Source organism: Penicillium samsonianum (assembly GCF_028829775.1).
Source record: "Penicillium samsonianum strain IBT 33392 chromosome Unknown utg000003l_segment0_segment0, whole genome shotgun sequence".
Lineage (NCBI taxonomy): Eukaryota > Fungi > Ascomycota > Eurotiomycetes > Eurotiales > Aspergillaceae > Penicillium > Penicillium samsonianum.
The window spans coordinates 2140624-2160997 of record NW_026643261.1 but is presented as its reverse complement, the minus strand read 5'-3'; the positions used below and the strand labels follow the sequence as shown (position 1 = coordinate 2160997).

The 20374-nt window shown below is 49.6% G+C and overlaps 9 protein-coding genes across 9 annotated transcripts; 6 read left to right on the top strand and 3 right to left on the bottom strand.

The window, feature by feature from the left end:
- Window positions 1-880: 880 nt before the first annotated feature.
- On the bottom strand, window positions 881-2128 carry N7471_004400 (DUF1932 domain-containing protein; the record flags this gene model as incomplete). The annotated part of the gene is made up of 1 exon (XM_057277119.1): window positions 881-2128. Exon 1 carries the CDS (start codon window positions 1916-1918, stop codon window positions 881-883), a length of 1038 nt encoding a protein of 345 aa, XP_057136729.1. The 5' UTR covers window positions 1919-2128.
- An 820-nt stretch (window positions 2129-2948) lies between these two features.
- Window positions 2949-4055, top strand: N7471_004399 (uncharacterized protein; the record flags this gene model as incomplete). The annotated part of the gene is made up of 3 exons (XM_057277118.1): window positions 2949-3448; window positions 3506-3752; window positions 3825-4055. The coding sequence occupies 3 exons, from the start codon at window positions 2949-2951 to the stop codon at window positions 4053-4055; spliced, it is 978 nt and encodes a 325-aa protein (XP_057136728.1).
- Window positions 4056-4488: 433 nt separating this feature from the next.
- Window positions 4489-6060, top strand: N7471_004398 (MFS transporter; the record flags this gene model as incomplete). Its single annotated transcript, XM_057277117.1, has 2 exons — window positions 4489-5024; window positions 5088-6060. The coding sequence occupies 2 exons, from the start codon at window positions 4489-4491 to the stop codon at window positions 6058-6060; spliced, it is 1509 nt and encodes a 502-aa protein (XP_057136727.1).
- Window positions 6061-6602: 542 nt separating this feature from the next.
- Window positions 6603-8693, bottom strand: N7471_004397 (putative C6 transcription factor; the record flags this gene model as incomplete). The annotated part of the gene is made up of 1 exon (XM_057277116.1): window positions 6603-8693. The coding sequence occupies one exon, from the start codon at window positions 8691-8693 to the stop codon at window positions 6603-6605; it is 2091 nt and encodes a 696-aa protein (XP_057136726.1).
- A 530-nt stretch (window positions 8694-9223) lies between these two features.
- On the top strand, window positions 9224-9451 carry N7471_004396 (uncharacterized protein; the record flags this gene model as incomplete). Its single annotated transcript, XM_057277115.1, has 1 exon — window positions 9224-9451. One exon carries the CDS (start codon window positions 9224-9226, stop codon window positions 9449-9451), a length of 228 nt encoding a protein of 75 aa, XP_057136725.1.
- A 348-nt stretch (window positions 9452-9799) lies between these two features.
- On the top strand, window positions 9800-9985 carry N7471_004395 (uncharacterized protein; the record flags this gene model as incomplete). The annotated part of the gene is made up of 1 exon (XM_057277114.1): window positions 9800-9985. The coding sequence occupies one exon, from the start codon at window positions 9800-9802 to the stop codon at window positions 9983-9985; it is 186 nt and encodes a 61-aa protein (XP_057136724.1).
- Window positions 9986-10872: 887 nt separating this feature from the next.
- On the top strand, window positions 10873-14001 carry N7471_004394 (transcription factor domain-containing protein; the record flags this gene model as incomplete). Its single annotated transcript, XM_057277113.1, has 7 exons — window positions 10873-10941; window positions 11036-11169; window positions 11235-11494; window positions 11559-12055; window positions 12108-12283; window positions 12336-12875; window positions 12933-14001. 7 exons carry the CDS (start codon window positions 10873-10875, stop codon window positions 13999-14001), a joined length of 2745 nt encoding a protein of 914 aa, XP_057136723.1.
- Window positions 14002-14362: 361 nt separating this feature from the next.
- Window positions 14363-19098, bottom strand: N7471_004393 (kinetochore-microtubule binding complex subunit SPC105; the record flags this gene model as incomplete). Its single annotated transcript, XM_057277112.1, has 5 exons — window positions 14363-15123; window positions 15195-15816; window positions 15868-18362; window positions 18414-18792; window positions 18856-19098. 5 exons carry the CDS (start codon window positions 19096-19098, stop codon window positions 14363-14365), a joined length of 4500 nt encoding a protein of 1499 aa, XP_057136722.1.
- N7471_004392 (40S ribosomal uS17 domain-containing protein) lies at window positions 19049-20373 on the top strand (the record flags this gene model as incomplete). The annotated part of the gene is made up of 5 exons (XM_057277111.1): window positions 19049-19245; window positions 19331-19596; window positions 19857-19919; window positions 19982-20157; window positions 20305-20373. Coding segments are annotated over 5 exons (771 nt in total), but the record flags the coding sequence as incomplete, so codon positions are not given.
- Between the last annotated feature and the right edge of the window lies 1 nt (window position 20374).

Here is a 20374-nt window from a genome sequence, read left to right as displayed (position 1 = left end):
ACACCCAAAAAAATCACCCAATTAATATAAATCAGGGCGAAAAAAGGTAAAAAAAAAAAAACAAATAAGAGTGAGACAAGGTAGGTAGTAAAAGACCGGGAAGTTGAGTTCTCGGCCACGATCACCTCGAAGAAGGTCACTTCATCGTCGCATGCCGCGGGAGTTCCACCAGAACGAATTAAAAGGGAAATAAATGGAGTTGTTTTAATAAAAGGGGGGGCAAAAGAGAAAGACCAGGAGAGAAAAACGATGCTAGTCGATGATCTGATAGAATGGAGAAATGTCGTGATCGCGAGTTCTGGTTCGTCGGTTGGGAGATTCACCGCTTTGTACTGTAGTAGGTATGTAGGTACTATATAGAGATATATGGAGTATGGAGATTATATAAGGAATATAAAAGATATAAGAAATAAGATATAAATATACACTTTATAAGCATATAAAACAGCTTTCTCCAGATTCAGAGAGATATCAAGCTCTTGGAGAAGAAAAGGAAGGGGGGCCTTGACCATCTCCACTTGCCTCGGAACCAGTACCTGATGAAGATAAAGGTACGGAGTACGGAGTACTCGAATTATATGGATCAAGGAACACAAAGTACATGTATGTACAATAATATGTACACAAGTTAATGTAAAAATTATAATACTAAAGTGCAAGTGTATCCTACTTCGTATCCTATACTCTTCAACAGTACGGAGTACTCCGTACATAAATTGTTCGTCATTTCCGCGCATCACGGATGACGCGGACTAGTAATTAAATAAACCCCGAAGCTTGGCACCGGAAGCGAAATCCCCCTCCCGCGTAGTCTAGAAACATTCGATCGTCCTTATGACATATGCTTTATGCTAATACATATTACTCAACCTTGGAAGGCTTACTTTTTCCTTTGAGCTATGATCTGAGCGGCGTCTTCAACCGTTAAACCTCGGACTCGATGCTCCACTCTTTCCTCACCTAATACGGTATCTTCCGCAATGGTCCGATAGATCTCAGCAAGCCCTCCATAAACATCGGCCCCGATCCCATTCCATGCACCCTCTGCATCAAACGCCTCCCCAATCCCACGCATTTCATCCTCCCACCGGTATGCCTTGGGACTCATAGCAACCACCCCCTTCGTCGCGAGTGCAGCAGTGCGTGGTGAGTATTCCTCCAGCAACGCCAGTAACTCCGGCAACATCGACTCCTTCTGCGCAGTGGAGAAGGACAGAATAGACAGCGCGGTAAGACCTTTGGTCAGCGCAGAGAATGATAGTTTGAGCGTGGATGCGGCGCCAATCCGAGCTGAGACAAGCCTTATATTCAGGACGCTGGCTAGTGCCGCAAACCTCGGGGCCAGATCCACCAACCCGGACAGCATCACGCTAGGTTTCTTCCAGCTCCCGTCTTGCGTGCTTTGTGATGGCGGCATCCCAATGATTCCGCCATCGAGGAAGTGGCACCCTCGGTCCCCGTCCGTGGTTGTGGTTGGCTCGTCGAACTGCGCCGCCACCTCCGACGCCAGTCGGGCGGGTACCGCGTTGAGCTCGAGGTAGTAGAGCTTGGACCGCTTCGGCTTGCTTTCTAGGTCCTCTATTGCCTCTCGGAGACTGCCGGTCGATGGCTGTGCGTATGCATCTGCTATTCGTCGCGCTGTCGCCACTGCGTGCCGTGGTGGCACGATCGAAAGTACGTAGTCGGCTTGGATTACTAGTGCTTGGTCTGAAGGGAGGATCTCGATTCCTGTGGAATGGATTCGCGCCAGTGTGTGTTCACTGCCGGCCGTTAGTGAGCGGCTTTGGTTTTCGCCTCTGGTGTCGTACCTTCTTCCTTCTGCGACCGTGACAACTCGGTAATCGTGGGCTTTTAGGAGTCTGGCCATACCTAGGCCCATGTCTCCGATCGACACAATTCCAACTGTAACGGGTCTCATGGTGAGTGAAGGGATTGTCTCCTGGTGTCTTGGGATGAATAGTAGTATCTTTTAAAGTAAATCAGCAAAACACCGAGTACTTGTATCAACTTATACTGCGGGGGTATATTCGCTCCATTTGTCAGCGATATGGTAACAGCCTTGGGAGATTGGTTGTAAGTCTGCACGATGTCGTTATCGTCGGATTGTCGTGATTGTCCCGATCCCCAGATGTCGTATGGAGTGACTGGACCGAGGATTTAAGCTTATCTTCACCTCTTTTCCTGTGTCCTTCTAGAAAGGTCTTTCTAGACAGGGGCCTTTAAATGCTATGTCCATTATTGACCTGAGATGAACATTCATTCCCTAATTCACGCATGGAGATCGGAAAATGGCTCGGGATATCCATGGCCACATAATGTATACAATCCACTGGCATGCATACATATATATTTGGAGATGGCCAGGTCCTTGGAGATACTTGGAGGCACTCGTAAGCATTATATAGGCACAAGGTTTTACGGGAGTTTGGGGTCACATCATTACATAGTCCTTCTCGATTTTATTCAATAGAATTGAGTGATCATTACTACATATGTACTACATCCTGGTTCCAATTTCTTATCACTGTTACAGAAGAATTACTATATATGAATGGGGACTGAGGCCAAAAGACATTCATTGGATGAGGATATGTAGTTGCAGCAACTGCTATGGTAAAAATATTGCTAGCCCCCATACTGCCTTCCATAACTGTCACACCACTTCGCATTACATTTCCTTGAGATCTGATTTGGGGTTTCAAATTTTTATTGCTCTCAAGACAACCTCCCCATGGTATCCATAACAAGGTACTTTGTATGTACCTACTGCGAGTGACTCCGAGGTGTTCTGGACACGCCGGCTTTCGAGGGCAGCATTGACCGCCCGGTCTAGTATACATCATTCTTAACAATTGTCACTTCCACACACACTCTATCTCACTCACACGGATTATTCCTCTCGCCCTTTCTCCTTTTTCTCTCCACTTTCATGATCTCGCTATTTCTCTATGGAGATGGATGCACAAACCCTAACCAGGCGGCACGATGTTCTAAAGAACCTTCGTCAACGAGTCCAGGACTGGGAATACTTCTTTCTCTCCCCTAGCGATCTTCAAGGTCTCGGAATCCAAGCTTTTCAAGTGGGAATAACAGATCATGGTATTCTGCAATTTCAACCATGTTTTTTCCTGCCTCACCCGGAGAGAGTCCTCGAAAAATATCCCTTGGACACTTCGGTAATCGAGGCCCATAACTATGCAAAGCTGGATAACCGCCCAGACTTTGATTCCCATTTGAGAGACGTCCTCACAGACTGTCCAAATGCAGAAGACCCTCTCACACTTGCACGGCACTCTTATGAGGAAGCCATGATGGTGTCGGGGCCGGACCAGTGGGAGACCCATGCCCGAGATACACAGTACTATATGTACTGGCAAATGGGTCAGCACCGGAAGGGGCGACCGACATGCTCTTCTCTTCTTGACCTTGGATCTCTTAGAGTGCAGCGGTAAGTAAATAGTGAGGATTTTCAGGGGTTTGAATACATATGCTGAATACCAACCAGGACGAAAGGAAATAGAAATGACCCCTGGACTTGTGAGAGGGGCTTTGGCCCACACTGGCGGATCGAAAGCGTCCTAGAAGACGGTGACGAAAGCTCACCTATGCCACATGCGATTATGGAAACTATCGCACACGTCCCTGCAAATCATAACGACCAGTGTCTCACGCTTCATGAAGTAAGAGCTATAGTCGTCATGATGCTCATTCGAACATCTCACAGGCCCTTCCGGAGATATCCTATCCATCCAGTAAGTAACTTACCTAAGTACACTGCATGATAGTCTTAGGTCTTACTAACCCCTGTCTCTACCTATATATAGTTATTAGTTCTCTCCTATATGGGCGAACAGCACGGAAGGATCATTCAAGCTTCATTTGATGGAGACATTTTGGTTCTACAGTATTCTCAACTGTGGAGCTTCGAGAACGAGGATACAGCACCGGTGGAACTCTTCATGCGCTACAATATAAGCCAGCCAGTTGGACTGGAGAGATCGGACGTTTGTGTTCGATCACTTGCGGAATCAGTAGCATCAATGAGCTTAACATAAATATCTAATACTTAATACTAATAGGCTAGGTAGTTTAATAAAATGAAAGATATACATTTTCTTGGGGCTATGGCCCGTTGTCTATTTAAAATAGAGCCCAAATAGATCTTCTGCGTCCCGAGGACTACGTAGTCGACCTTCGGCCTCAGGCAAACAGCGGTAAAGGGCCAGACGGGGCCGGGCCCGAAGAATAGAGCCTCCCATTGGACAGCGTGGCGGGCCGTCGCCAGCGGGCCCGAAGAATTACTTCGTCCTATTGGACGGTGCGTCGGTGTTCCGGCCTCGATGTGAAATACGGCCCGGTGATTGGCTAGATAATAGGTATAGTGAACTGTTCTAGAAGTATATAACTAACAACTGAGGTTAATATCTGGTAGTATAATATTAAAAAAACTACGCTCTTCATTTCAATCTATCTGATATCTATCCTAAGATGAGCAATAGGAGGTCAAGCGCCCCCGACGAGGGCTTCCAAGAGACGAAAGACCTCGAAGCAGCCAAACCCACAACCCTAACTGAGCCCTCTCTCGATTCCGATACCAACATAAACCCAGATCTCGTCACATGGAGCGGACCAGATGATCGAGCAAACCCAAAGAACTGGTCTAAGAGTTTAAAGTGGAAGAATACTTGTGCTATCTCCCTCTTCGTCTTCATCTCGCCAGTCTCATCATCCATGATTGCCCCGGCCATGCAAGATCTAGGCAAGGCCCTAGGGATGCACTCCGACCTCGAAATATACCTATCCATGGGCATCTTCATCCTAGCCTACTCCATTGGCCCCACCTTCTTCGGTCCAGCTTCGGAGCTCTACGGCCGTGTGCGTCTGCTCCAAGTTAGCAACGTGTGGTACATAGCTTGGAATCTGGGATGCGGTTTCGCCCAGACAAAGTCCCAACTCTTTGCTTTCCGCTTTCTTGCCGGCATTGGTGGCAGTGCGCCGCTCGCAATTGGAGGAGGTGCCATTAGGTTAGCGAAGGAATTAAAAAATCCCCGAGAAATCCTACAATCACTAACCAGTCTTACATGCAGCGATATGTGGAGCGCCGAAGAACGTGGCAAGGCCATGGGCATCTACACTCTTGGGCCACTTCTCGGACCTGTCATTGGACCAATTGCAGGTGGCTTTATCGCCCAGTACTCGACATGGCGCTGGGTCTTCTGGGCAACCTCTGCCGCCGCCGTCATGGTCCAGGTTGCCGGGTTCATCTGGCTGCGTGAGTGTCATCCGGCTACGCTCCTACGCAAACGATGCGACATTCTCATCCAGAAGACGGGAAACAGCAATATGCATACCGACGAGAAGGTAGAGACGCTTGTCTACAAGCTTCTACATGCCTTCGAGCGACCGGTACTTCTGTTTACAACACAGCCCATCGTCTTCTGCATGGCCATCTACATGGCCTATCTCTTCGGCGTAACATACCTCATGCTTGCGACGTTCCCGGATATCTGGACAGAGGTATACCACGAGAGTCCCAGCATCGGCGGACTAAACTACATATCCATCGCCATTGGGTCATTTGCCGGCCTCTTCTTCAACCTCAAGCTAGTCGACCGAATATATAAGACCCTCAAGGCGCGAAACAACAACATCGGCAAGCCCGAGTACCGCATGCCGTCGTTGGCCGTCGGCTCTGTTATTAGCACCATCGGCCTCTTCTGGTATGGCTGGAGTATCGGGAATACGCACTGGATCATGCCCAATATCGGGGCGCTGATCTTCACCGCAGGCACGATCTCCTGTCTGCAGGGCATGCAGATGTATATTGTCGACAGCTATGAAACCTACGCGGCTAGTGCTATGGCGGCCTGTGCTATCCTGCGCAGTCTGTGTGGCTTTGGGTTCCCACTCTTCGCTCCGTATATGTATTCGTCTCTCGGCTATGGCTGGGGCACGAGTGTGCTGGCTTTCATTACCATGGCTATTGGTTGGTCGGCACCTTTTGCATTTTATTTCTTTGGGCCTAAGCTCCGTGCCTTTTCCAGGTACGCTGCTGGTTAAGTCGGGAGTGGATTGTGATGTGAGAGGGTGTGCTGAATGCAGCGGGCTGTCTAAAATAGCCAAGTTTGTGAGGATTTGGCTGACCAGGAATTCGGGTGTGAATCAAAGGTTATACATAGAAAAGTCGTTTTGCACAATTTAAGCTGTTTTCACCTATATTCTAGCAACAATACCATAAGGGGGGAAATATCTACAAAAATGACATCTAAAATGACAACCAAAAAGACGTCACAAGGGAGCCAAGCTTTATCGCTTCTTGCTGTCTCATCAGTTCCTGTTACAGAGTCAGAAGCTTATTCACGAGCGTTACTGAGAGCCACTTGATCTATAGTTTAGGAAGTCTTTGGGCACTCCTAACAAACCTTTCGACACTAACCCATACGCGGGCCCGTACTATCTGTCCCTTAGAAGCTCATTCCGGCTTCTCCCCTGTTGATCCGGATCTATCGCAGACATAACCACCAGTTACCTCGAGAATGTGGACTCTTGACGCGAATCAAAGCCCAGGGGCAGAAGCCACCCACTCAGCCCAGGCTGGCTCCTCAACACAGCTGATCCCAAAAGACCCAGTCTGAAGGGTCAAACCCGCCATTTAAATCTAGGCCTGTCCCATCAATGTTGCCAAAAGCTTCATCAAAATCACATGCACCGTCTGGACGCACAAGCTTGGTGGTTCCTCCTCCTTCTTCCATGCTCTCCTGCTGCCCATGCCTGCGCTCTTTCGGTTCTTGTTGGGCATACAGCGCGGTTATGAAAGCCGGCTCTGGGGACGACAGACTTGGGGGATTCGCAAGCCAAGCCTTGAGGGTTAGCTTACCAATTGTGACGTATAGGGTTCTTTTGCCCTTGACAAGTTCTTCGTGATTTGAATAGACATCTGCAACCTTGTTCCAAGAACTATTAAGCTCAGAGCTTGAGTAGAATCCGATATCTGCGATACTATGTAGAATGCAGAGAAGGGCATCCCACAGGAAGAAGGCTTGCATTTGCCATCGATACTTCCGCATGCTGGGGTTGCTGTAGATAGCGCTGGTTGTATCGAGGATCCTTGCTGCGAGCGCACAAATATCTCTCCTTTGCGTATCTGTAATGGTTTGCGTCATCAGCAGCGGCATTCGAGCCCGCAGTCGAACAGCATTGGTCGCAGATCGTGCGATTCCAGTCGCAAAAAAGTGCAAGGGATTCAGGATATCGCAGTATCGAAGAAACTTAGTCTCGATGAGATCTTCGACCTCGTCAATAAGCCTTTCGACATCCTCTGCATCCTTAAATTCAATTGTGGCACCCATTTCTTTCAATTTGACTCCGGTTCGAGTATAGAAATTGGAAAGTTCCATCCGAGACAAGCAAAAAATCATTTCTGTGGCGCTTCTCTGTTCGAGGGGCGGCTCTGTCATACCAGGGAAAATCTGATCATCGTTGATATTCAAGGGTTGCTTAGTATCCCAGCTATTCGGCGATAGAACGATACCAGTGCCGGAAACCTGACCCGCATAGCTGTCCAGCGGAAGTAGCTGCCAAAAAAGTCGTCGTCGCATCTGAACCTCAAAGGGTGGCAATCCGAGGTTTTCACCATCACGGTGGAGCCCCATGCGTTGTGCGAGGCGAATTGCAATACCGGTCAAAATCCAAAACGTGTCAGAATCCATTTGAGTGCGCATGGCAATGAGGAATAGTGTATAAGCCTGTAATACCGGCATTGATGTCGTTTTCAGCCACGACGCATTAATAAGTGCCTGGTGTACAGCAGTCCGATATTTTGACATCAAATCGTTCCTCGGTTGGTTGAACTCTTGTAAACAGTCAGTGTGCGACATGGAGAACACAGCGAAATAGTATATGACAAAAAGCAGGCATTCGTCGCTCTTCGAGGCCACGGAGGGTTGTTTTGAAACCGTATCGACCATTTTTGCGACAGTCGGAATATGAAGAACCTTGCACAGAGATTCTACGTTTTGCACGTACGCATTCCAGAGCTTGGTCGCCTCCTCATAGCTAGGTTGTAGCCCGGTGATGCTCTGCGTGCTTCCGAGTATGGCCCCAGAGATGGTGTGTGCTGCGAGGATGCCCAGAAGACCCGTCGGGGTGCTCTCATCAGCTCTGGTATCCTCGTGATGGCTGTCATCCTGGTCGGAATCGGATACTTCACATAGGTCGCCCTCTCCAGCATCAAGGAGAACACTGTCAATATAGCGAGACTTGCCATCGGCGGACAGAAGTTTACCCGAGTTGGCGGGTTGTGAGTCCAGAGTTGGGGTTGGGTTCCGTGCGCTGACCACTGATGCCTCCGTCTTCTGGTCGGATGGGGTCGATGCAGAGGATGTATGGAGAAGATTGTTATCGTGCAAGATGCGCTCGTACCGCGCTAATCGCTCATGTACGTCTTCGAACTGACTTTGCTGTCTCTGTCTCTTTCGCGACGGGGGAGCCTGGTAGACGCACTGAAGCTTTGCTTTGCTGCAGCTCGAACATGCTGGCACCTTCTTATTGCATTTGGTTTTCTTTCGCACGCAAGCTTGGCAGTTGAAGCGCATTGTGGTCAATTCGAGGCTACCTTGGACAGCGATGAAGGGTGTCCGAGCCGGCGCGGGAGCAATTGGGACCAAGTGCGAGGCGACAATATCGACATCCATGACTTGGTAGTACCGATTACCTCGGCGCTTCACAGCTCTCGGCTCTCGAGATGTAGGGTGAGATATGTATTGATGTGATGATAGTAGTAAGTTAGTGGTAGCTCCACACGCCCCCACTTTTTCCTTAAATATTCACCAATAAGATCAGATTACTCCCAGATACATAGTACACTAATAATTATCCTTCTAGCTATAACACTGAGAAGAAAAGATGTCTAAAAAGATATCTAAAAGATACCTAAGAGATAGCTAAAACAAATCTAAAGTATATCTAAAAAGAACATTCAAAAAAGACCTCAGAGTGTTATCTATAGCTAGCAAACACTTAGCTCTGGGAGTTCCTCTTCTACATAAATCCCTCCCCTCTTTCTCTCCGACCATTTCCTCCTTACAGACTTAACACTTCTTTATACGTATATCGACCACGGCTCTGACACTACCTTTGAGGTGCTCGATATTACGACAGATACGTCCGTGCCGCGAGTCGCACAACGCTGCAGCAGTACCTGGAAGATATTTAGTACGGCAATATGGGGTTTTCTGGGAACCTGCAGAAACTTGGATACGCGCGCCCATGGAGACGGAAAATCGAGCTCCGATGGTCAATTGTTTACCGAAACGATGAAAACTTCGACGAATCCCCGTGTTATCGCGTTAGGGTGATGCGACGCGCTGAAGTTGTGCTCGAATTTGAGATGCACTTCGAGCGCCAGCCTACCGACGATGATGTTGTGACGCAGCTGAAGAGCCAAGCTTGAGATGTGTTGAATGAACACAATGTGATATTCAGTCAGTTGGGCCACAATTCCGACAATCAACCCCCATCCTAGCTCTCAGTCTAGTCTGGGGTGGGTTGCGGCAGGTGTCAGCTCTGGGCACGCTCAGAGCTCAGCACTCAGCATTAGTTCTGGATATACCAGCCTGCCGACAATTCTGACAGATGCAACGGATGCAGAATGGACCATACCCTGCAGAACGACAGACGAACAAATCGTGAACGGGTCTCTGATGATTCTCAGGACTCTTACAATCAACGTTCCGGGTATAGCCTGTCATGAACTTCCGGCCCCAGACCGTTCGGTACTGTGTATTTTGGTCGTAACCAAATGACTACCTACACCGACAGTTATCTCGAAGGGCACCATATCCGCGAAGTCTTCGCCATCGTCGAGGTGAAGGCGGCGCACCGAGACCGGAAAACCCGTCCCGAGATTCTCCGGCAAGAAGCTGCACAGATGGTTGCATGGATCATGAATGATGCGAACTCCCGGCAGTGTCCTCTTGGCCAGTAAGCTTGATACTATCTCGTTGAAGTCTTCCATGTTGACAAGCACGTATAGACGCCTGATGATCTCACAGGACAAGGAGGAGATCTATTCAACGCTTGCCAGCTATCCCCAGGAATATCTCGAACACATCCTTGGTGGAGAGGCGCTACGCAGCCGTTTCTCACCATGAGAGAGTATAGACGGTGGAGTATTAAGAACGCAATAAATCGCTTGTTATACATAGAAAAGTTCTCTGTATGGTTCTTGCTTTATAACGCCTTCGTATATTGTCGTAGAGTGATAAGCCCGGCATGTCTACTCCGTATTATTATGTATTCATTATCCTTAAAATTATAACGCCGAGAAGAAAAGACATTTAAAAAACACATTTAAAAAAATATCTAAAAAGAACACCCAAAAAAGACATCAGAGTGTTATCACATCATCTTGAGCCACCTCAGATGAATCAGATTATAAAAGTCCTACATAGTTAAGGACAGAGGCATACGCGGCCTATTGTCATTATGGTGATGAGCTTCTGCCTTTCACGGATGAGATCATTCCGGCATTAAGCGTGACGAAGGTGGGTTCAGGGGTCCACGGGTTGTATGGAGTAGTGGAGTGATAGGCAGCCCCGGTCCATCAAAGTTCCCCCCGGAGCACGACGTGAACGGAATTCGGGAGTGCCGACATCCGACCACCCCTCGGACTTTGATTATTCATCTCATTTTTTTCTCTTTCCCTGAAGATTCTAAACATCTGCCTATGGGTAGACATCAAGGAGAGATCGAAATAAGGAACAAAGATCTCCCGCTAGTCTTCGCCATTTCCGCCGGGGCGACTTTTTCGCAAAGTCTTGGCATGAACATTTATGACTACCAGGCAATCCACAACCATCGGCCACCAAGGCAATGAACCAGTCATCTTCCCAGATCGCATTGCCCATGGATTCTGCGCTATGGAGAAGACAGCACCTGAGGGTGGGTTTTGCTTGTCGCTCCGAGTTCCACTATTCCGGCGGACTCCGGTTAGGGGGAATCCAGCGTTGCTAACGGCGATATAACATCTATCTAGGCTTGTGAGATGTGCCATCGAAAAAAGACCAAGTGTGAGGCTCAAGGGTCTAGTTCAATTTGCGTGCAATGCATGCGCCGTAATACGCCTTGTGTCTTTCCGGTCCAGCATGAGAAGCGGGATGATCAGCAAAGGTACGGCGATATCCAGCGCTATTTCCCGATCTGCTTTTTGTCGATCATGGCTAATGCTATCACAGTAGTGACGAGTATGCCAGGTCTTTGAAAGACCGCCTCGTCAGGGTTGAGTCGTTGTTGAGGACGGCAGGCATCTTGCAAGAGAGCGATATGAGCCAAGACGACTTGTCCGATGAAGATGATGACGGACCAGCTATTCAAGACATCTCATCTAATTCCAGTCCAAAGTCAAATTTCGGGGCCTCTCTTTGCTCACAGGGTGGGTTCATCGAGCGAACACCCATCTTCCCAGCGGACGAAAGAGATGATTCTCGATATTTCGGTAAGATAGGGCTCCCAGTACGGCCCATGTGATATAGAACCGCTGAGACTAACTCAACGGACAGGGACATCGTGCTCATTGTCAATTCTATCGCGAACAGGTATAGAGTGGATTAAGAGCAAAACGGGCGATGTCAGCTTCTTGCGAATTATATCTCCTGAATCCATTCATGAAAATCCATGGAATCAATGGCGACCAGACGTGTTCCACGACCTGTTTGCCTCGAAAGTTTTTAAGCCTTTGCCATCAAGGTCGGAGGTATTCTCTCTTATGAAAGATTTCTTCCGGACGGCCAACCGTCTGTTTCCTATCTATCTTGAGTCATCATTTATGAAAATGGTCGAATGGCAATATACGCAGCAAACCTGTGATGATGCTGCCCGTTGGGCCAACATAAACATGGTAATCTGCCTGGCATACGAATATCGATCCTCGAGTAGCTCCAAGTCAGAAAAAGACAAGGAGAAATCCGAGTTATACTTCAAAAACGCCATGTCGGTTTTCACGGAATTAGCCTTGAAACGCACAGATCTACTAAGTATACAGGCTTTGATTAGCATGGTACGTCTCCTGCTCCTTTGGCTCCTACGGAAGCATCTAACAATTTGCAAAGGCGTTCTTCCTTCGGGGGAATTCTGGAACTCAATCAGCTCTGCCACTCATCACTGCAGCTATGCGGTCCGCTCACCGAATGGGGCTTCATCGAGATATTGCAAGACCGGAACTTAGTCCGGCTGAGCAAGAGGAAAGGCGGCGCGTTTTTTGGGTTGCATTTGTCATTGATCAAAGGTAACAGAAGTCCATTTTAGATATCGTCTTACGTACTAACACAATGTTCCAGTACATGCCTAAGAATTGGAAATGCCCCAGCACAGCATCAAGATGATTTCGATGTCCCTCTTCCTGAAGAACTGGACGGTGATAAGCATGGTGAAACCGCAAGCAACATTTCATTCTTCCGCGAGCTCTGTCAGATGTCGCTCATCAAGAGCCACATTTACAGTCGATTGTACTCCGTTAAGGCATTAGAAAAACCTCCCGTTGAAATCTACAAGGCGGTTAAAGAACTACATGCAGAGCTTGAAGAATGGAAACGCAAATCCCCAACTCTCGCTCAACCGGAAATCAAATATACTGAACGCGACTTCCTGTTTGGCTTTGCCTCTATTGGTCTCCATTTCGTCTATCACAATGCTGTGATCATGATTCACCGGGTACCTATCTTCCTTAACTACATGATAACAGCCAGAAAGGAATCAGAGGAGGTCGTGTCGATCAGCAAAGCCCATGCCTTGAAATCAGGAGCCATTGGTGCACAGGCTGCCCGAGATACCTTGAAGGTTGTCAATAACATGCCATGGGGAGACATCGCATGGACCTGGTAATTACAACAGTCTCCTGGTTTATATCAGCTTTATTTCTCACACTCAAACCTCAGGTCATTATTATACTACGTCTTCCTATCAGCCTCGACATTATTCTCAAATATCCTGCGAGATACTCGCCATTCAAGAGTGCGAGCAGACCTTCAATCTCTCAACATGGTTTCGGCCTTCTTTGCAACTCTCGCCCCAGGTGAAGGACCAAATACTTACGCCGGTTTCATGGCCCGAATGAGCGCGAGCCTCGAACGTATCGCCAGAATCGCCATCGATAAAGACGCGAAAAGAGCCCGCGCCCCAGACGAAGAAGACCAAGAATATAAACCACCAGGAGCCAAGAAGCATACCCCTCGGACACAGCCAGCACACCACCAAAGGCAGCACCGCCGACCCACAACTCTCCGCACAACAATGACCCCCGCCACAGCTCCCGGGTATCCAACAGCAAGCACCGCCAACCCCGACAGGATAGACTTCAGTATCCCCGATACACTAGAAGGCCTTCCGCCAGTCAATTCCTCGGGCTACGTCGTCCCCATGAGCCCAATGCCAGACCCAGGCGACAGCAGCCAAATCCAATTCCCAAATCTCGCCAATCCACCCAACACATACTCACCTTCAACCACATTCCTCCACAAAGCAGGTGCCAACACCTTCCATACACCCCCAATCCCGTCCTGGCAACTATCCCGAGACTATTCCACAACCACAGCCCAAGCCCAAGCCCAAGGATCATCAGGCATGACCTCCAACCCCCTCACCACCATCAACTCCCCAGACTCCTTCACCAGCCCCGCCAACTCAATCCCGGATTTCTTCCAGTACCCAATGGACGGCGACTGGAGCCAAGGCGGACATCTCCTCGGCGGACTCTTCCCAACAGAATACGCTTTTCCGCCCCCCATGCCAACAGGCTCTCAGTCTATGGATTCGTATCCTTCCATGTCGATCCTATCGGCTGAGTCGTTTATCCATGGTGCGCCTGCTATTGACGGCCAGACTGCTCAGGCTGGTGGATTCGATCCTCAGAGTCTGGGGTATGATTATGTGCCGCAACAAGGCCAGGAGGATCCGAATCAGCGGGCTGATCCAGTCTGGCCTAACGGGTTTTTGGGGTTGTTTTAGGGGTAGATCGATCGGAGTGTTCTTTTTTGGATTTGTTGTTCTCGTTAGCGTTGTCTTTTACCTTTTTCCTATACACAACTTCTTTACTCTCTTCGTTGTATATGCATTAGCCAGGATTCACGAGTGTTGATGTAGCCACTATTAGTGTGGTATAATAGAAAACAAATGATCAATGAGTGGATATGAAAATAAAGACTAGGTATCAAAAGAACGCCCAGCCAGATCCCGAAGTCAAGATATCCCATTGTCCCGCGCCATTGAACCCAAGAAGGGCATGAAAAAGATTTGTTCTGCGCCTTCCTTCCCAAATGCAGACCCAACCCATCCAATAACCGAATCATAAAGAGCAAATAATCGAGAACTAAAACACAGATCCCGTGAGCGTGCGCACTGCCTTGCACCACACGCCGTTTCCTAGCTGGACATCACCGTCCTTATCCCGACCAAGGCCTTTGCCAAGAATGCTTTGCAACTCCTTGTTTGAAAGACCAGACTTGCTGCCTGTTCCGAAACCGTAGACCTTCGTCGCCAGAACGTCAATATCAAAGTCCAAGAAACCGATGGTGTTCTCTGCATTGGTTTTATCAATGCGGGTACGGACAGTAAAGTCAACATCGATTCTCTTGGCACTGCTGTTCTTCGAGGCAGCGCCTTTACGGCCAGGTGTGGAGACGGTGGCATTGCCGAGAAGCGTGCAGCGTGTGCGTAAAGAAAGAGAGCCCTCATCAGGCTTGGATAGGGTGAGGCGGGTGACACCACAAAATTCCAGCATGCGCGCTTCGTTTTCAAGCCCAACTGTGCGGTCCCATGCGCTAGAGATGAAGCGCAAGAGCTGCTTGGGTGCGACAGTGGATTGCTGGATGGTAGTCAGATGGTGCTGCAGCGAGTGGAGGACCAAGGATGCAATGGGAGAAATGTTGGCATTCTTTTGGGAAGTCAGTTCCATCGGGTAGTTCTTTCCCTCGTCTTGACCGTTGTTTTTGGAGGCGAAAGCTCCAGGGTAGAACTCTAGTTGGAGCTGGTCCCGGTAAGCCATCTTCAATAGAGGTCCCTCGGCATCTGAAGGAGTTGAGGCCGAAACGATAGACCAGCCCGTTTGTTGCTGAATTCGTTGGACGGAGGCTAGTTTTCTCAGTAGTCAGTATTCCATCCACAAAAAAGGACTCCACAAGGGAGGTGGGGGAAAAGCTTACCCTTCAATTCGTTGATCTCCCGGGCACTCCAGCCACGGCACTCTTCTTTCACGCGCTCTGCCTTCTGGATTTGAGCCAGGAACTCATCCCGCATTTCCGCCCCGGCCTCGATGATGGTCGTCTTCTCCTGGACTTCCTCCTGCAACTGCTCCAGTTCCCGTCTCTTGGCTGCAATTTCGGAGTCCACCTCAGAGAGCTTGCTGCGCGTACTGCGTAGCTCATCTTGATTACAGTTCTCCATCTCATCCACCAACTGTTGTAGATTGGTTGCCTCTTGCTCGAGAGAGGCGTGCTTCTCCACGAGTAGCGGCACGTTCCTGTTAAGCAACTCTTCTCGTTCAGATAGCAGATCGTCGTCTGCTTTCATTTCGTCCGCGTGGCGGATGAGCCCTTCCTTTAACCCCTCAAGCAACTTCATCCGCCATTCGTACCATGTGGCCTTACTCAGCAGGCGGGCATGGGTCTTGACGTTTCGGAATTGATTGTCCATGATGACTCGGATATCTGGCGGAGCGGTGACATACTCCTTGAAGAGAGCTGGATTCTCGGCATATGTTTCCGCCTCAATAGAGCGGATCACTTGCCGGCCTTCAGAGATGTAGGATTTCAACTCCCGACATGACTAGAGACAGTGTGAGCAAAAGCAAGAGTGTGCGGGTATAGTAAAACTTACATGCTGGTACAGTTCAAGCATTGGCACTGTGCAAAAGCCAGCTGCTACACAATCATCAAATGTTATGGAGCCTGGTTTAGGCATGTTCTCACCAGAGGGTCGTGTCAGCTTCTTGGTGGCACTGCCAGGGGCAGTGGTGTGTCGTCTCTTTGTCGTAGTAAGTTCCATGAAATGAATATTGGTCATTTTCAGGAAGTCCTGCAACTGAATAGACTCAATTTCTACAGGGGGTTCTTCAATAGGAGCATTATCTTCTTCTTCTTCCGGCCGTTGAGGATCAGAAGCGATATGAAGAGCATCAATTCCATGCTTGAGAGGAGTTGTCGACGTCTGGGAAGCACTCCGTGGTTGCTGGGAAGGCGTGGTGCTGCCCTTGGGAGGCGATGAGCTAGCAGCTCTACGGACGGGCGAAAGAATTGACCGACGAACATTGCCTTCCCTAAACATCGGTGTTGGCAACTTGACACCTTTGACTGGGCTGACATTGTGGCCACGGAGTCGCTTGGGCGAATTCTCGACTTCATCTTCATCTAAGTCCAGCTCGACCGGGCGCTTGCCCAGAACCCCGCGAGCAGCCCCAACATGGAGACTCTTGCGACTGCCAATCCTAGTCTTCTTCGGGCTCAGATTTGAAATCATATCCTTCAAGCTTGGGGTTACGTCCCGATCTGACTGCGACCCTGTGATATGGCCGTCCTCTCGGAGTTCCTCTTCTTCGCGTTCACGTTCTTCTTCAGCCTGCATCTGCAGAGGATCCTCGAAGCGTACACCGGATCGGGGCTGTTCTTGCGGAACGAACTGGGGCGTACTATCTCCAAGCGACTGGCGCCTGTCAAGTAAGGCCGCCACGCGAGGAGATCCAAGACCTTCTTTGTCAATTCCTAGACCAGAAGAGCGACGGCCCTCGCGTGGTTGCAACTTGAAGAGCGGGGTTGACTCTCCCGTTGCTATGTTATGCTCGAACAGGCTTTGGCGTAGAGACTTGCGCTTATCTGCTGATTGCTGGAGCTCGGGCTGGAAGAGCTTCTTTGGTGATGCACTTCTAAAAGTAACATTGCTGGAGGGAGGTGTCTTGCTTGGGGTGGTAGGTTTCGCTTGGGGGGTGGACTGTTTGGGCGGAGTCAATGGCTTCGTGTTTGGTGATCGTTGCCGGCTGGCCGACCCTAGCGTGCCCGATGATCCTGGAGTGGAGCTACGCCGGGAAGGCCTAGCTCGCACAGCTGCCAAACTGGGGCTCCCATTTTCGGATGCAACAGCAGCAATTTGATAAGCCAGAGGTGATTTAGCAGGGGACTTGGCAGGAGACTGCCGAACATTGTCTTGGAAAGGCGAGCTAGCAAGCTGGCCCGAGTCGGTTTCGAGCTCCATTATCATCTTCGCGTGCACTTTGTCATTGGCTTCGATCCCTGACTGTAGGATACCACCAATCGCACCAGTCATCTCCATGTCCATACCATCATCAGACTCATTGTCTTGATCGAAGTTCATGTGATCAGAGTTGGAGGCATAAGTAGGCTGGTTGCCCAAGATTTTGCCAACGGCCGAAGTGAATTCCATTGTCATTCCTTCATCCTCGTTGCCAATCTCTGAAAATTTTGATGGCGAATCCTCCTGCGCGATGCCACCGACGACATTGGTCATCTCCATAGTCTGATCCCCGTAATTTGATTCTTCTGCCACGGAATGGCGACGAGCCGTGCTCTGGCGACGGCCGGGAGACTTGCCAAGAATGCGTCCTACGGCATTCGTCACGTCCATGCTGAGGTCTTCGTCGATATCATCTGATTCCGGTAATCCTTGAGAAGTGGCATCCTTGGATGGATCGAGGTTCTCCTCATCCTGTCGCGTGCTAATATCTCCCCAGTCAAAGCTCTGTCTTTGGCCCTTTTTGATCCACGGTTGGAAAGCACCGGTTATTTCTTGATCCGCAATTTCCATTGACATCTCTCCGTCCTCATCAAGTTCGGTTCCTGCTTCCTGTGCGGCCTGGCGCAGTGCTTCGTTGAGTCTGGCACTAGAGCTTGAGCTAGAAGTTGCGTCTGATTGGACACTCATACCTGAGCGCGCCGTCATATCATCCATGCTCATTGCAGTACTCTCGGCATCAAATCCATCGTCGGAGTCTGGAGAATCGCCATCGTCCTCTTCTCCAGCTAGGCTTTGGGCGCCGGTGTCTTCGCTTCCTACTGAGCTTCCGCTGAACGGACTAGAAGATAGATCATGGGCGCCATCGTCGCCACCCCCAGATGATGAGCGACCTCTTATCTGGTCCAGATCTTGTGTGCGGACAGGGGAGAATCCGAATTCCGACTCTGCTGGCGAAGACGGGGCATCTTTAGTGGGCGAGACGGGGGCAGGTTGGTCCTGGGAGTTTGCGGCAGCAGATGCGCGTCTTGTTGAGTTGGCGGCAGAGGAGGAGGTTGAGTCGTCGGGAATTTCCACCACGTTCCAGGTGTGTAGAGTTGCCTCGGGGGCAAAGGATACTCGGCGATTTGCTGTGTAAATGTGTCAATACTCACTTCTATGATAAAATGGAACACACGAACCCATTGATTTCCTCCGCGCCGCTCGTTTCTCTAAAATATTTTGTCGTTCACGATCTTTGCGCTCCTGTTCGTCGCGCTCCTTGGTAGCAGCCATCTCCTCGCGTATGGCAGAAGTCGCATTAAATGTATCAAACGGGTTCGCCGTGTCGTCATTGTCATTATCTGCAGTGGGAGGTCCTGGTGTTGTTTCAAAGTCAATCAAGAGACCCTCTTTCCCTTGATCACTTTGGCCCTGTCCGTCCATCGTGCCGTCATGTGTCTGCTGTTTACTACGAGCTGGTGTACGTCGGCGCGTTTCCTCAAATGACGGGATGGTTCGCACTGGAGAGACAGGGACTGTAGGTTTGAGAATAGACTTTAGTGGGAAAGAAGCCGTAGACTATAGATATTTTAAGTCAGAATTGTTCTGCGTATGCGCGCGTGGTGTTCCGTTGGTAGCTACCTGGCGACGATTGCCGTTCGAATTCTGGAGGGCATCAAGTCCACCGGGCCCCAAACTCTTGCTCCGAGACTTCTTGTCTTTCATAGTAGGCTTTGTATTATTCGAAAATGGCTGAGCTGCGCCAATTTCAAGTGTCGCATTCTCCTTGTCCAAACCAGACGTCATCCTAGACCGCGGGACATGAGCGATAGACCGACGAGCTCGTGGCGGTCGCAAAGCCGCGGAGTCGGGTCGAGTTGACATTGTCGGCGAGCGAATCGGCGCATTCACAGATCAATTCAAGATTGCATACTCCGTAAATCCTAACGTTGAGATCTCTAGATCAAACAAGACTGAGCCTGTAATCTGCTCCTATCGCACCTGCCCAAAGCGCGTTGCCTCCGCAATCACGTGATGTAAACAAAAGCGCAGAGCCCTAACCCCAATTAGCCTAGTCCCGATCGGGACTAGTGTCGCACACTACGAATTACCAAAGATTCCGACGGGCAACGAATCTTCCTCATCTTCGACAGCCGCCAACCCGACCTTTCTTCGACACCGCTTCCTCGTCGAACAACACCGCAAAAATGGCCACCGAGTTGACCGTCCAGTCGGAGCGCGCTTTCCAGAAGCAGCCTCACATCTTCCTTAACACCAAGGCTAAGGCTTCCTCCAAGAAGACTGCCCAGGGCCGCCGCTGGTACAAGGATGTCGGTCTCGGTTTCCGTACCCCCAAGACCGCCATTGAGGGAACCTACATCGGTATGCACGACCTCCGTTGAGTTTTTATTCGAAATATGGTGGCGGAATATACGGGTGGGTGGTCTTTTCACGGATATAAAGAGCGAATGGAGGATCGCATGGAGCAATTGAGGGGCCTGGAATCTCTGTCGTTTCCCTCTCTCGCCAATATTCGCATTCGATACTTGAACTCCCGAACCTCGAAAAGACCACTCATGCCAAAAAATATCCGCAATCACCAAATTCCTTGTGTCAAATTACTCATTTTTGAACCTTTATAGACAAGAAGTGCCCCTTCACTTCCCAGGTGTCCATCCGCGGCCGTGTCCTCGTCGGCAAAGTCGGTGAGTTGAATCAGAACTGTCTTTTTACAAGACAAGGGGATTTACTAACGAGTAATCTACAGTCTCCACCAAGATGCACCGTACCCTCGTCATCCGCCGCGAATACCTGCACTACGTCCCCAAGTACAACCGTTACGAGCGTCGCCACAAGAACCTGTCTGCCCACGTCTCCCCCGCTTTCCGTGTTGAGGAGGGTGACATGGTTACCGTCGGCCAGTGCCGTCCTCTCAGCAAGACTGTACGTTCATCTGTGATCTTTGTCAATTTTCGCCACTGTTGGCAGTCTGCAAAACCACGCACAATTGCACTGCTACAGCACATCGAATTTGGCAGTCCGCATTATTTTTGCTACGAACTTGATAACTGACTCGAAATTTCTCTATAGGTTCGCTTCAACGTGTTGAAGGTTCACGCCAAGACCTCCCGCGCTGTCAAGTCTTTCTCCAAGTTCTAGG